At 35.4% G+C, this 15,128-nt stretch overlaps 2 protein-coding genes across 2 annotated transcripts in view; one reads left to right on the forward strand and one right to left on the reverse strand.

Moving 5' to 3' along the window:
• Positions 1-509: 509 nt before the first annotated feature.
• Positions 510-5,254, reverse strand: gfer (growth factor, augmenter of liver regeneration (ERV1 homolog, S. cerevisiae)). The gene is made up of 3 exons (XM_056451837.1): positions 5,040-5,254; positions 3,555-3,763; positions 510-990 (listed from the first exon to the last, which is right to left on the reverse strand). The coding sequence occupies exons 1-3, from the start codon at positions 5,241-5,243 to the stop codon at positions 828-830; spliced, it is 576 nt and encodes a 191-aa protein (XP_056307812.1). The 5' UTR covers positions 5,244-5,254; the 3' UTR covers positions 510-827.
• Positions 5,255-7,061: 1,807 nt separating this feature from the next.
• Positions 7,062-15,128, forward strand: part of drg2 (developmentally regulated GTP binding protein 2) — a 19,465-nt gene continuing 11,398 nt past the window's right edge. Inside the window, exons 1-7 of the mRNA XM_056453988.1 lie at positions 7,062-7,120; positions 7,353-7,454; positions 8,126-8,286; positions 8,365-8,454; positions 9,568-9,628; positions 9,721-9,811; positions 9,891-9,963. Coding sequence (XP_056309963.1) covers positions 7,391-7,454; positions 8,126-8,286; positions 8,365-8,454; positions 9,568-9,628; positions 9,721-9,811; positions 9,891-9,963 — 540 coding nt within the window. The 5' untranslated portion in view covers positions 7,062-7,120; positions 7,353-7,390. The remainder of the gene's footprint in view (positions 7,121-7,352; positions 7,455-8,125; positions 8,287-8,364; positions 8,455-9,567; positions 9,629-9,720; positions 9,812-9,890; positions 9,964-15,128) is intronic.

Genomic DNA, 15,128 nt, shown 5'->3' on the forward strand with positions numbered 1-15,128 from the left:
CCCCCAGGACACCAACAACGCCATAATCAAGCCCCTACATCATAATCACGCCCTACAAGAGAAAGCTCCTGATTGGTTAACGCGGTGCGAATGTTCGCTGAAGTTCAGATTTTCCAACTTGAGTGATTTGTGCGTTAAGTGCATCAATCGCGCAAAACGCTCAACTCGCACCGCTTGATTTGCGCGAATCGCATCATTCGCACTGTGGAAATATACATTTATATAATCTAGTTTTAAATGAACAATAATCTATATTTAACTGAAAAGTTATATTATTTGGTTTTTAATCAGCTCATTTCATTCAAAACTCTAGCTAGGGTGTGACATTTAAACCTCTCATTTCAAAGCACGGCTGTGTCCATTGTCTAACAAATGGCTAGTTCTGACTCCAATATTTCATTTGCAGAATGTTCATTATAGCATAATTTTCATTATATTGGGGGGGGGGGGGGTATTTTTGACAATACAGGAGCTTGGATTTAAAAAAAAGCAAAGCTGATAACCACTGCTTTAAATAAATAGACCATCTTTATTTCCTTCTGTGGGACAGATTTATCTAAGTTCATCCAGCCTGGGCTATTTACTTCCACTGAGAGCTCAACAATCCAAAAACAAGGTCTTCACACCATAACGTACTCTTGATTAAAAGCACAACATAGACATTTCTATACGGCTAAATCATTGCATCAATTAGAACAAGTATAAAGTGCAAAGTCAACATATGTCTGATTCCTGATTAGCACTGCGCTCGTTGCATCAGAAATACCAGGTCCACAGAATCAGTATGTGACAGCATTTCACTCGTGTTCATGACAGTGTTGGACGTTTCAGTCACAAGATCCGTCCTTCCAGCCGTCTCTCCATCGCTCATCCACCCTGCTGCAGTCAAACTCCGGCTTGCCCAACCGGATGTTGATGTCATTATGGAGGCGACACAGCCACTGTGACAGCTTGTGCCGGCTGCCTGCATCTGGTTGATTAGTTTTCAATCTGACAGGACAAAATCAATAAGTAAATTGACATTAGTAATCTAAACACTTTCCGTATTCCGTATAAGAAAATATTAAGGTGTTTACATGAGTTGCTTTTGAAATAATCCTTTTAAGGGTCTCCAAGAGAGCTCAAACACAAGAAAACAAATGCATATAGAAAAAGACAGGAGAAAACTACTTCACTAGTTTGACAACATATGCAAATATAGACACATGCTCCAAAATAGACCAGACCATAAGACAGAAATGTGTAGGTAGATCCTAAAAAGAGACTGCTGCTTCCTGTTTAGAATCAGTGGAACTGTCGGAGATCTCAGAGATGAGTTTTTTGTTTATTTTAACATCCTGGTCATATTGTTCCTTGATATTTGTAGTTCTGAGTAACTCTTGTTAACATGGCATTAAAGTAACATTTCATTTAACGGTAATTGTGCACTTTGGCAGATCTTTAGGGCTAAAAATATACAAACATGGAACTGTACATTTAGGGAGTTAAAATGGTCTGTGTTATTTGCAGTGCATTTCTGTATTTGCATGTGTTATTAGAAATTGCTTGTGCATGTTGGCAAACTGATAAAGATGTTCACTCAATTTGTGAATGCTGTTCTATATGCATGTGTTTTCTTATCTTGGAACTTGTTTGAGCTCTCTCGGCCACCACACATTGCATTGTATGGTAAATACTAGAATGGCACATGTCATTATGTCGCTATGTGATGCCAACTGATGTTCCCTCCTGAATTTTCAAATATCAACATACAGTTCATCATCATTATGGTACCATATACAGTTTTTCGTGTTTCATTTTAGGAACGCGTTTATATGTGGAGCGAAAAATGTGTAAACTAAGGGTCAAAAGTCTGTGATGATACAGTGTGTTAATGCTTTGTATGCTGACAAACCAAGCTCACCCCGAAATGCTCTGTTTGCATGATTTGATTAACATGATCGTATCAAAATACTTTATAAATAATATTTCAAAACTCCTCCGTTGTTTATTGTTTTTAGAAAATATCTAAAATCTTTTTTTCAGATAGGCCTTTGTAAAATTAAAGTTTAAAATGGCTTGAAACGGTTTAATTGATTTGTGTTGTGTATACCTGCATTGTTATAGCTTTAGTTATTTTAATATTGCTTTATTTACTTAATGTGATTTTATTATCATATATATAGAAAGAAAGAAAGAAAAAAAGAAAGAAAGAAAGAAAGAAGCTGCTCGCGGTATCAACAGAGCTGTCAAGCAAGCGCTCTTTTGGCCGGTCTCTCACACATATACAGGAATCCAACACACACGTATCACGCACAAACACACCTTTTAAACTTGACAACAACTCTCGACAACCTTTACTAGCTGCTGTGTCTTTATTATGGTTTAAAGATTATTATGCGTTATTGAAACATCGAGGAGGACGCAGCAAAGAAATGTCACTTATAAATTAAAACTACTTTATTATTTTATGCAACAGACTTACATTTAAAAGAGAAACATAAGGGCGATCATAAGCAAAAAGATCCCTAGCCTATAAGGTGTTTTATGGAATAGCCTATCTGAAACTGACTAGATTTGTATTTTCCTTTCTCTCATTTATTTATTTATTTGTTTGTTTGTTTGGAAAACTAGTGTAATGGCTGCACGCCATCTTTACCAGACTCTGGCAAAGTCCACCTCTCTTTTTACTCTGTCCGGAAACCCCAGCTGGCTCTTTTTGGCCCAAGATATTCGGCAGGTCGAAAAAGCCCGCCCATTGGCCCCGAGGAAGCCCCGCTTTGGCCCGATCAGGCCCCGGAATTGACAGTGGAAACGCGACTGGCCCTGGCTCGCTCACTTTAGGCGCGATAGCGGAAACGCGGCTATTGATAGAATAAATGCACTTGTGTGCTTGTGTTTGAAAACCTGATGTGATTCATCTCTGCGTGATGTGATTGGACAGGAATCACATGACTGATAATTCTACTTAGCCAATCACAGTAGACAACAAAAAATAAAGTAGTTACTGCAGGTTAAAGGAAAACATTACAGTAAATTTTCAGATACAGCACTAAAAATGTATTCGGATAAAAGTACATATTTATAAAACTACTGAATAATTCCTTAGAAAACTACTCAATTACAGTAATTTGTGCATTTGCAATACGTTACTTTAAACCATTGGTCATGTTATACATGCAAACAGACCATAGTGGAAACAAATACTTCCTCTCAGCCATGTCGTCAAACTTTTGATTACTGCTTTGTATGTAAAGTATCCTGTGTAAATTGTAACCAAAAGTCCTACATGACAGTAATAAAGTGATATACGTGTACATGTCTATATCCCACACTTTGATAAGATGACTAAAATGGCAATACTCCACATGAATTAATTACATTTGTGTTTACTTTGAGGATGACTTTATCTGTATTAAAGTCAATAAAAATCTGTTTACATGGTAGAGATTGTTAATCAGAGAATTATATTTAATAACAGAATTGTTGTCCATGTAAACAGACTGACTGAATCATATGCTGCTGAAAACAGCAGTGGACAAACATTGAAAACCACAGCAATTAAAGACGAAGACCTTGTTCTCAGGTCTTCTGCGCATTCATCACATGGGAAAACCTTAGAGAAGAGGTTGATGAACTGCGTCATCTCGCGCTGTTGTTCTGTGCTCGGTGCATCAGGATAATACGCAGCCATAGTGTGTAGAAAAGACCACGAGCTCCTGCCCAGCTCCTCGCGGTCCAGCGGACATTCAGCAGGCTTCAGCTCCTCCACTGGCCTGCTCTCCTGTACAAAATATCACATTGCTTTTATATCTCCATTTTTAACAATAAAAGACAAAAAAGAGATTATATTAATATTTCGTAATATCATATTTATTTTAGAATTATTGCTGAGGCTTTGAGGTTGAGAACCACTGAGGTTGAGAACCACTGTTAGAAAAAACAATATTAAAACTGATTTTATAAAGTACAGTGTTATAGTAACCAACGTATTAAATGATTATTATTACACATCAACTACAACTGACATGATTATAATATAAATAAACTCCCTCACATTCCCAAATAGATCATTCAATTTAAATCAACAATATTTATTAAAAAACATACAGGCTTGATACACATTTTTACTACTAAAATTCAATGACTTTTCCAGGACTTTCAAGCAAATTTTCAGAACCTAATGTTTCATGTAGTGTCTACATGTACATGGTAAATAATAAGCAAAACAATCCACGTTCAAAGTTATGACAGCATATAATAAAACATGCAACAATCTATTTAGTTTAAATGTATCTTTATATCTATGTAACATTTATTTAGATAATGTTCACACAGCACTAATAATGTGAAAGCATGTGTTTGGTCATGGACAGAAAAGAAGTAAAGACAACTAACCCATATTTAAGTATACAGATATTTGTTTAACTAATTTCCATGTCTTTTCCAAAACTTTGTGGGTTTTTCAGATTTTCCTAAACTTTTCCAGGTCTGGAAAATGCCATGTCAAAATTCCATGACTTTTCATTGTTTTCCATGACCGTATTAACCCTGAATATCCTATAACTTTATGCTACATGTTTCTGTAGCAGAACTGTGGAGGGAATATCAAAACGTCACATTGGTTTTATGTTATTTAGCATTCATTATCTAAATTGTTTTAATGAGTATATGTTTCTACATTTATATTCTATACTTATTCAATACTTATTTCCCCAACACTTATTTTACATTTAAATTCTAAACTTATTACTTTTATACTTGTTCAATACTTATTTCCCCCACTGTATATATATTTTTATTTACCACATCTGCCATAACTGTGATAAAAATATTACCCCCGCGATATGAACAATATGAAATTAGGGAATATTCAAATATCTTCTGACATATCAAATCCACACATTTACTAAGGCAACTGTATTAAAAGTACAAGTCCAAAACACTGTTTAGTTGCTACTCTTTTGATTGTTTACAATTAAATTTGACATTATGATCAACATTTTAACGTTATATCCGAACAGACTTTTCTTGACTTCATTCATAAGTGTAACGTATACCTCCACTGAGGCTGAGGACGCCTGTTTCTGCAACTTCATCCATGATTTAAAATCCGTACAGGCTCGGCAAGGTTTCTTTTTCGTCTCTCCGGTAGTGGTCTGGTCTTTACTCGTGCTGTCCTCGGGTGGTTTGCCAGCCAAGGGGAACGGGAAACCCTCCATAGCCGCGCTGCTATGTGTGGACGACCCGTGTGCAGCTGCCATGTTGTTATGTAGCAGGGTTGCCAGATCTCTGTTATATATCCACCCTTTTGTTGTCGAAAACTAGCTCTAAAACTAGCCCAATCTTGACTAAACAAGTCGAAACTCGAAATATGCCTCTTCACATACACATACAAAATACACAAGTATATAAATTTTTTAGTCATACGCAAATAATTCAATGTATGTAATAACAGTCATAAAATCATCTTGCCTTATTTTTCATCAGAATATTATTAGAAAGATTATTAGATTTTTATTTTATTTTATTGACACCCGGAGAGCTAATTCTCATTACTTTAAATTATATGAAATAGGATCATGGTTTCAACAAAAACAAAATCGTATTTAATTTTCTAATGAAACAAACAAGTCATCTACATCTCAGATGGTTTTAGGGTGAGTAAATTCATTCATTCATTTTCTTTTCGGCTTAGTCCCTTTATTAATCAGGGGTCGCCACAGAGAAATGAACTGCCAACTTATTCGGCATATGTTTTATGCAGCGGATGCCCTTCCAGCTGCAACCCATCACTGGGAAACATCCATACCATACACACTCATTCACACTCATACACTACGGACAATTTAGCTTACCCAATTCCCCTATACATGTCTTTGGACTGTGGTGGAAACCGGAGGAAACCCACCTGAACGTGGGGTGAACATGGAAACACCACACAGAAATGCCAACTGACCCAGCCCAGGCTCGAAACAGCGACCTTCTTGCTGTGAGGCGACAGCACTACCTACTGCGCCACTGCTGTGTCCAGGGTGAGTAAATATTTTTTTAATTATTTTTTTATAATTAATTCTTACTATTGTGTGAATTGTTCCATTAAGATAAACAGTTTACTGAATACAATATTTTGGTAAAAGTGGTTATTCTTTATCATTTAAAATTTTGCTATAGATTTAAGATCTTCTGGTAAAGCTAATCTTTTCCTTATCATCACACATTTCTGCACACATTTTGTTAATTTGTTTGTTGTGAAACATGTTAAAGTTAAAGGGACGGTTGAGCCAAAAGTGAAAATCTTTATTATTATTATTAATATTATTATTATTATTATAATTCCTGAAAATGGTTCCTAACCTGAGTTTCTTTTTTCTGTTTAACACACACACAAAAAACAAAGATTTTTAAGAAGATTTGAAACTGGTAGTCATTGACATTAATAGCAGAAAACAATTTTAGGAAGTCAATGACAACATTCTACAAAATATCTTAATTTATTATTTGTGTTCAATATAACTTAGTAATTCAAACTGTTTTGGAACAAGTGTAGGGTAAGTAAATAATCACAGATTTTATTATTTATTTTTCGGTGAAACGTTCCTTTAAAATTATCGAATTGTGCTGTGAAATCGCAGATTTGGCAACCTGCGTACGAACTGTTCATTTGAATCGGGTCTCATCAATGTGCACTGTTCACCGGTTCTTTCACACTGCAGGACAGAATCGTAAAAAAATGTTTTATGTCGATGTTGTGCCGTCGAGTTGCTTTTTTAAAAATGCTACACCACAAATTGGACCAAATTGCGCAATAAATTATTAATTACGTGCAGTTGACCAAAAAGAATCATTAAATCGGTTCCTTACTCAAATGAACCGATTCGAAGAAATTAATTGCAACCACTGTGCATCATCGTATGAAAATCAGTTGTTCTTGTGTCAGTCATTCACAACATGTTAACAAATGGTGAAATACCATGACTGGCATGTTGCACTAAATTTAAGTACAACACTAACACGCAAATTCAGGAATGAATCATTCAAGAATTGTTTCACACCGGAGCGGTTTCTCTGGCGCACTGTCCGCCAGTGGGTGGTGACGTCACCTGCAGTCCATGCTGCATTTTTCGGGCTGCTCAAAACTGTAATTATCACCGCATTCACTTATTAAAATACACGAGTGACAATGTGGAATACTCTCCGGAGTGTTGATTTTATATAATTATTAATTTGTCATGATATCTGTATGACAGTGCGGTCTGCCGTAGTGTTTGATAAGTTTTTAAGTGTCTGCTAGCTTAGCTTACTACTGACAACGCAGTCAGAGAGCGGATGGTCTGTACAGTATGACTGACGAGCCTCTGTATCTTCCACAGGCTTCACATTAGGATATAAACACCACACTTCACCAACAATGGGGATTCTGGATAAGATCGCGGAGATAGAGAGGGAAATCTCCCGAACACAGAAGAATAAAGGTGAGAGATCCTCCACTAAATGTCCCACAGGCCTTTTGCTGCTTTGAATCACTGAGGTAAAGTTGATTTTATATTCCCACATTCGTTCATTTCTGTACAGTGACAGCCTGTGACATGATCTCTATATTGTTTACCACGGTACTTTGAATACTCGGGTCTGAAATCGCACGCAGGCATGACTCCAAAACAACATTAGTATTATTTAATTGACTGTGAACAATGTTGTACTTCGAAAGTCTTTGGCTGATAATATCATTTCCCTATTTAGAATTTGCATATAAGGTTTCTCTCGAGGTGTTTTTTTCCTTCACCTTCGTCAATTGGTGAAGTTTGTTCCTCGCCACTGTCTTGCTTAGTTTGGGACTTGTGGAACTGCGCATCGATGGATTTGCTCTTCAGTGTTTGGACTTTCAGCAGTGAAATTTAAACCACACTGAACTGAACTTAAACTCTGAAAACTGGACTGACAGTTTTAATTTACTATAATTATTGCTAATCTGCTCTGACACAATCTACATTGTAAAAGCGCTACAGAAATAAAGATGAACTGAATTGAATACTTTTCTGAAGTTATATTATTAATAAGTCAGAATGTGCGAAAATAAAACCAACTTTACCTCAGTCTTTGACTCGGTTTACTCTATAAACTCCGTTCTCAACTTGTTTTGCAGCAACTGAGTACCATCTGGGTTTATTAAAAGCCAAGCTAGCCAAATACAGAGCTCAGCTTCTGGAGCCCTCAAAGTCAGCAGGGGCCAAAGGTGAAGGCTTCGATGTGATGAAATCTGGAGATGCCAGAGTGGCACTGATTGGATTCCCCTCGGTTGGCAAGGTAACAGTATCACACAGACTGTGTAATATTTGTGATGGTCAAGATATTCTCTAATCAGTCTGATTTATGTTTTTACAGTCTACATTTCTCAGTTTAATGACAAAAACAGAAAGTGAAGCGGCTTCTTATGAATTCACAACCTTGACCTGCATCCCTGGTGTCATTGAGGTATTCTTCAGTTGAACTCCATTGTCTGTTTAAAAATAAAATCTTAAGATGTCCTATTTTGGTGTTGACATTAAATTTACATAGAAGCAGATTAATTGCAAGTAGCGTTTAAAATGTGAAATAAAAATTGTAAACTGTTCAAATCTGAGTGGAACGATGTTCCATAATCATTCAGCACAACTAATAAATAAAAAGCAACAACAAGGGTAATCTGACCTTATTAAAACATATTAAAGAATAAGTGATCACTGATCACACAATATTTTTATTGTTTTAATCAGTCAAAAATGTATTGTTTACAAATTAATTAAATCTAATAGCTTGAATGATTGTGGCAGAGTTTAAAGATTTAATACGGAAATAGGATATATGCCGAAGCATGCTAATAGGACTTTTAATTTGCCAGTAACCTGGGTTAATCGTTTCCGGTGAAGTGTATGCCAATGCAAAATTGGCGCGTTTAAGGTCTGTTTTCATCAAAAATCAGCAATCTCCACTGGCTGAGTGATATCCGATTTAAAGTGGGTCTCAGATTGTACAAGAAGCACTGCTTTATATTACAATTTTCCTGCCATGTCTTTATTAAATGAGCATTTATTTTACCCCAGTATATTCAATGGAGCTTCTGCGCTAGCCTGGCGATTCTGACCGCTTTTTGTCTTGTTTCACGCTTGAGCAACTAAATTAATGCCAAAGTCTGTTTAACTGATTGTATTTGAATTGCATTACAACATCGATGCTGTAAAAGGAGCCATATAAAATTGAAAAACTCACAATAACCGGTCACCGGAAGTTTGTCAGTATGGGAAAAAACACTAGCTCGGCATATACCCTATTAATGTATTAGAGGTGCAGTCATCAAACAATTCGTTGTTGTAAAATATCTAGCAAGATTTTTTTGGCGTTTAAAATGTTGTTACACTGAGTGAAATTTTAGTGGAGGTCTTTTGTAAATGATGGTAAAATGTGTAATTGTCGTTATTTTTTGTTCATATAATAATAAAAGTACATATACTGTATTTTCATATTGATTACATATTAATTGTCTTTTCTTATTTTAATGATTTTAATAACTGGTATGCTAATAATTTATTGTAAAAAATTCTATTCTAGTACAAAGGTGCCAACATACAGCTGCTGGATTTGCCTGGTATTATTGAAGGGGCTGCACAAGGTGTGTTCATTAGTATTTTGAAGATTGATGCACATTTTCTTGATCATTTATAAAAATGAAATCTTTGTGACACGTGTGTTTGTGCTCTGAAGGTAAGGGCAGAGGTAGACAGGTCATCGCTGTGGCCAGAACTGCAGATGTGGTCATCATGATGCTGGATGCGACTAAAGGAGATGTTCAGAGGTGAGTTGGAGCATCTCTTATTTGATATGAGCAATATTTGCACTTTTGTTGTTTTGACGATCATGGTTTTGTTCTTCAGGGAACTTTTGGAAAAAGAGCTTGAATCTGTTGGCATCAGACTCAACAGACCCAAACCAAATATCTATTTTAAGGTCAGTGGTGCTTTAGAAGAAGTGTTTTGTATCAAATGAGGTCTTGTGCAAATGAGGAATAAAACGGTTTGCCTGAACTATTGTTCAAAACAGGCCAAAATATTTTATTTTAGTTATTAAAAAAGCACTGTTAGAATGTATTAAACTGAGTAAAAGTGACAATAAGTTGCAAATGAGTTATGTTGCCAAATAATCTTTCAAATAAATGCTGTGCATTATATATAAAGAAAACTTGACAAAATTTAACAAAATATCAAGCAGAACAAATTAATATTATTTTTCACATAAATAATGTTTATATATGCTGTATATTTGTGTGTGTATATATATATATATATATATATATATATATATATATATATATATATATATATATATATATGTATATATATGTGTATATATATATATATATATATATATATATATATATATATATATATATATATATATATATATATATATATATATATATATGTATGTGTATATATATATGTATGTGTATATATATATATATATGTGTATATATATATATATATATATATATATATATATATATATATATATATGAATATATATATATATATATATATATATATATATATATGAATATACATATACACAGTTGAAGTCAGAATTATTTGCCCCGCCCCCTTTGATTTATTTATTTATTTTCTTTTTTAATTATTTTCCAAATGATGTTTAACAGAGCAAGGAAATTTTCACAGTATGTCTGATAATATTTTATCATCTGGAGAAAGTCTTATTTGTTTTATTTCAGCTAAAATAAAAGCAGTTTTACATTTTTTTAAACACCATTTTAGGACAAAATTATTAGCCCCTTTAAGCTATATATTTTTTCGATAGTCAACAGAACAAACCATCATTATACAATAACTTGCCTAATTACCCTAACCTGCCTAGTTAAACTAATTAACCTAGTTAAACCTTTAAATGTCACTTTAAGCTGTATAGAAGTGTCTTGAAAAATATCTAGTCAAATATTATGTATCGTCATCATGGCAAAGATAAAATAAATCAGTTATTAGAAATGAGTTATTAAAACTATTACGTTTAGAAATGTGTTGAAAAAATCGTCTCTACCTTAAACAGAAATTGGAGAAAAAAATAAACGTGGGCTAATAATTCAGAGGGGCTAAAAATTCTCACTTCAACAGTAAATATACTAGAATTATTAGCCCCCCGAATTTAAATTTATTTGATATTTGCCATGATGACAGTAGATAATACTTGACAAGATATTTTTCAAGACACTTCTATACAGCTTAAAGTGACATTTAAAGGCTTAACTAGGCAGGTTAGGGTAATTAGGCAAGTTATTGTACAACGAAAAAAATAAGGGGCTAATAATTTTGACCTTAAAATGTATTTTAAAAAATTTAAAACTGCTTTTATTCTAGCCAAAATAAAACAAATAAGACTTTCTCCAGAAGAAAAAATATTATCAGACATACTGTGAATTTCCTTGCCCTGTTAAACATCATTTGGGAAATATAAAAATAAAAATAAATAATCAAAGTAGGCTAATAATTCTGACTTCAACTGTATATATATATATATATATATATATATATATATATATATATATATATATATATATATATATATATATATATATATATATATATATATATATATATATAGGCAAGGCAAGGCAAGTTTATTTATATAGCACATTTCATACACAGTGGCAATTCAAAGTGCTTTACATAAACAGGAATAAAAGAAACAATTATAAGAGAAATAAAAACAAACATAAAAATGGTAAGAATAAAAATAAAATAAAATAAAAGCTGATAAAATGTGTTATAAAAGAATTAAAAAGAAGAGAAAAACATAGTAGTTCGATCTGTCGGACGTAGCACAGTGCTCATTCAGTAAAGGCACAGCTAAACAGATGTGTTTTCAGTCTTGATTTGAACGTGCCTAATGTTGGGGCACATCTGATCATTTCTGGAAGCTGATTCCAGCAACGAGGGGCGTAGTGGCTGAAAGCCGATTCACCCTGCTTTGACTGAACTCTTGGGATTTCTAATCTATTTGATCCTAAAGATCTGAGTGATCTGTTAGGTTTGTATTCAGTGAGCATATCTGTAATGTATTGAGGTCCTAGGCCATTTAGTGATTTATAGACCAGTAATAATACTTTAAAATCTATTCTAAATGTGACTGGGAGCCAGTGTAAAGACCTGAGGACAGGTGTGATGTGCTCTGATTTCCTGCTTCTGGTCAGAATTCTGGCCGCAGCGTTCTGGATGAGCTGCAACTGTCTGACTGTCTTTTTGGGAAGGCCAGTGAGGAGGCCATTACAGTAATCCACCCTGCTGCTGATAAAAGCATGAACAAGTTTCTCTAAGTCTTCACTGGAAACAAAGCATCTAATTCTTGCAATGTTTTTGAGATGATAGTATGCTGATTTACTAACTGCTTTGATATGACTATTGAAACTCAGATCTGACTCCAGAGTCACACCAAGATTCTTGACCTTATTTTTTGTTGTTTGACCCTTAGAGCCAAGGTACGCATTCACCTTGAGAACCTCATCTCTGTTCCCAAACGCAATGACTTCAGTTTTCTCTTTGTTTAACTGAAGAAAGTTTTGGCACATCCAATTGTTAATTTCATCAATGCATTGGCAGAGGGTGTCAATGGGGCTGTAGTCATTAGGCAGTAAGGCTAGGCAGATCTGAGTGTCATCAGCATAGCTGTGGTAGGAGATTTGGTTCTTTCTCATTATTTGGCTCAGAGGGAGCATATAAAGGTTGAACAGGAGTGGTGCCAGAATCGAGCCTTGTGGGACTCCACATGTCATGGGTGTCCACCCTGACCTATGGTCACCTATACTGACATAGTAACCTCTTCCTTCAAGGTAAGATCTGAACCATTTGAGGACCGTCCCAGACAGCCCAACCCAGTTTTCCAGCCTATCCAGAAGTATGCTGTGATCGACAGTGTCAAATGCAGCACTGAGATCGAGCAGTACCAGCACTGTTAGTTTGCCTGAATCTGTATTTAGACGGATGTCATTGATTATCTTTATAAGGGCGCTCTCTGTACTGTGATGTGGTCTGAAACCAGATTGAAAATTGTCCAAACACCCCTTGTAGTTTAGGAACTTGTTAACCTGGTTAAAAACAACTTTTTCAATGATTTTGCCAATGAAAGGGAGATTTGAGATGGGCCTGTAATTGCTCAATATGGTGTTATCCAGGTTGCTCTTCTTCAAGAGGGGTTTAACAACTGCAGTTTTAAGTGAGTTAGGAAAAATCCCCGAGAGAAGTGAAGCATTTACCACTTTTAGAAGATCCATTTCTAAACAGGTAAACACCGTTTTAAAGAATGATGTGGGGAGCGTGTCAAGACTGCAGGTTGATGTTTTCATAATTTGCACGATCTCTTCTAAGATTTTGCCATTAATTGCCATGAAATCGGACATAATGTCTGATTTCTTAAGTTGTGGTTGAGCTAGTCTGACGTCGACACAATTTGGCTGATTGGATGAGCTGATTGTCTTTCTGATATTATTGATCTTGTCAGTAAAGAAATGAGCAAACTCATTACATTTGCTTTCAGAGAGTAGCTCACTGGGAATCCGACTGGGGGGGGTTGTGAGTTTCTCTATCGTTGCAAAGAGTTTACGAGCATTGTTTACGTTGCTGTTTATAAGGCTTGAAAAGAAAGTCTGCCTAGCAGTTTTTAGTTCCATATTAAAAGCACGAAGACTGTCTTTATAGATATTATAATGGACTACTAGTTTCGTCTTTCTCCACATACGCTCAGCTTTTCTGCACTGTCTTTTCGTCATTTGTATTATTGGGGACCTAGTCCAAGATCCCCTTTGGCTGCTAGTTATCTTCTTGGCTTTAACAGGAGCAATGTCATCTATGACATTCTTAACTTTAGAGTTAAACAAATCAAGAAGAGAATCAACAGAGTCTGCAGATATACTTGGTGCTAGCGATATGGCCTTCATAAACTGCTCATTAGTGTTCTCATTTATGCATCTCTTTCTGACAGAGACAGATCTGTCTTTAATAGCTGGAGTGATCAATATGTCAAAGAAAATACAGAAATGATCAGATAGTGCAACATCCTTAACAACAGTTGATGAAATGTGTAAACCCTTAGTTATAAGTAGATCAAGAGTGTGTCCACGATTGTGTGTGGGTCCTTGAACATGCTGAGTCAGATCAAAAGTGTTCAAAACAGTCATCAGTTCTTTTACAGCATTGATTTCTGGATTATCAATGTGAATATTAAAATCCCCAGCAATGGTAAAATAGTCAAATTCAGAGGTTACTATTGATAACAGCTCTGTAAAATCATCAATAAAAGCTGGAGAATATTTTGGAGGTCTGTAGATAATGATCAGTAAGATACGTGGAGCACCTTTTAGTGCTATACTCAGATATTCAAAAGACAAAAAGTCACCAAATGACACTTGTTTACACTCATAGACATCTTTAAACAGGGCAGCAATGCCTCCACCTCTCCTATTGGCTCTGCAAACACTCAAAAAGTCAAAGTTTAAAGGAGCTGTTTCATTCAGAACTGCTGCGCTACAGCTGTCATCTAGCCAAGTTTCATTTAAAAGCATAAAATCAAGGCAATTTGAGCTGATAAAATCATTGACTAAAAGTGACTTATTGTTGAGTGATCGGATGTTTAAAAGTGCTAACTTAACAGTTTTAGCTGTTTTTGCTACAGTAGTCTCAGATTTATATTTAATAGACACAAGATTTGAGTGATTTGCTATACGGCCTGAAAAAGTCTTCAGTTTTCTGTCACGTAATACAACACATATATGTGTAGAGAAAGCTACAGGCACACTGGGTTCCTGCTTGTTCTGTAAACATCTGATAAAGACACTGTTATCTAAGCAGGCACCCGAGACACATCATGGAGAGCAGTTTTGTTCACCAGCTGAAGATGGTGCGTTGTTGTTTGGGCCCTGGCGGTGGGGCAAATGTCGGAGGGCTCTTCCAGGTGGGCTCAGAGGTGGTTGTGGAGCAGGCCGCTTTTTGGTTGGTAACTGGGGGCTTGCGGCGATGGAGTGTGAAAGTTTAGTTCCAGCATGCACCAGTTCCTCCATCTTTTTTGAGAAACCCAAGAGAGGCGAGCAAGGTGATAATGGGAACGTGTCTGGT

This window comes from Danio aesculapii, chromosome 3 (genome assembly GCF_903798145.1).
Source record: "Danio aesculapii chromosome 3, fDanAes4.1, whole genome shotgun sequence".
Lineage (NCBI taxonomy): Eukaryota > Metazoa > Chordata > Actinopteri > Cypriniformes > Danionidae > Danio > Danio aesculapii.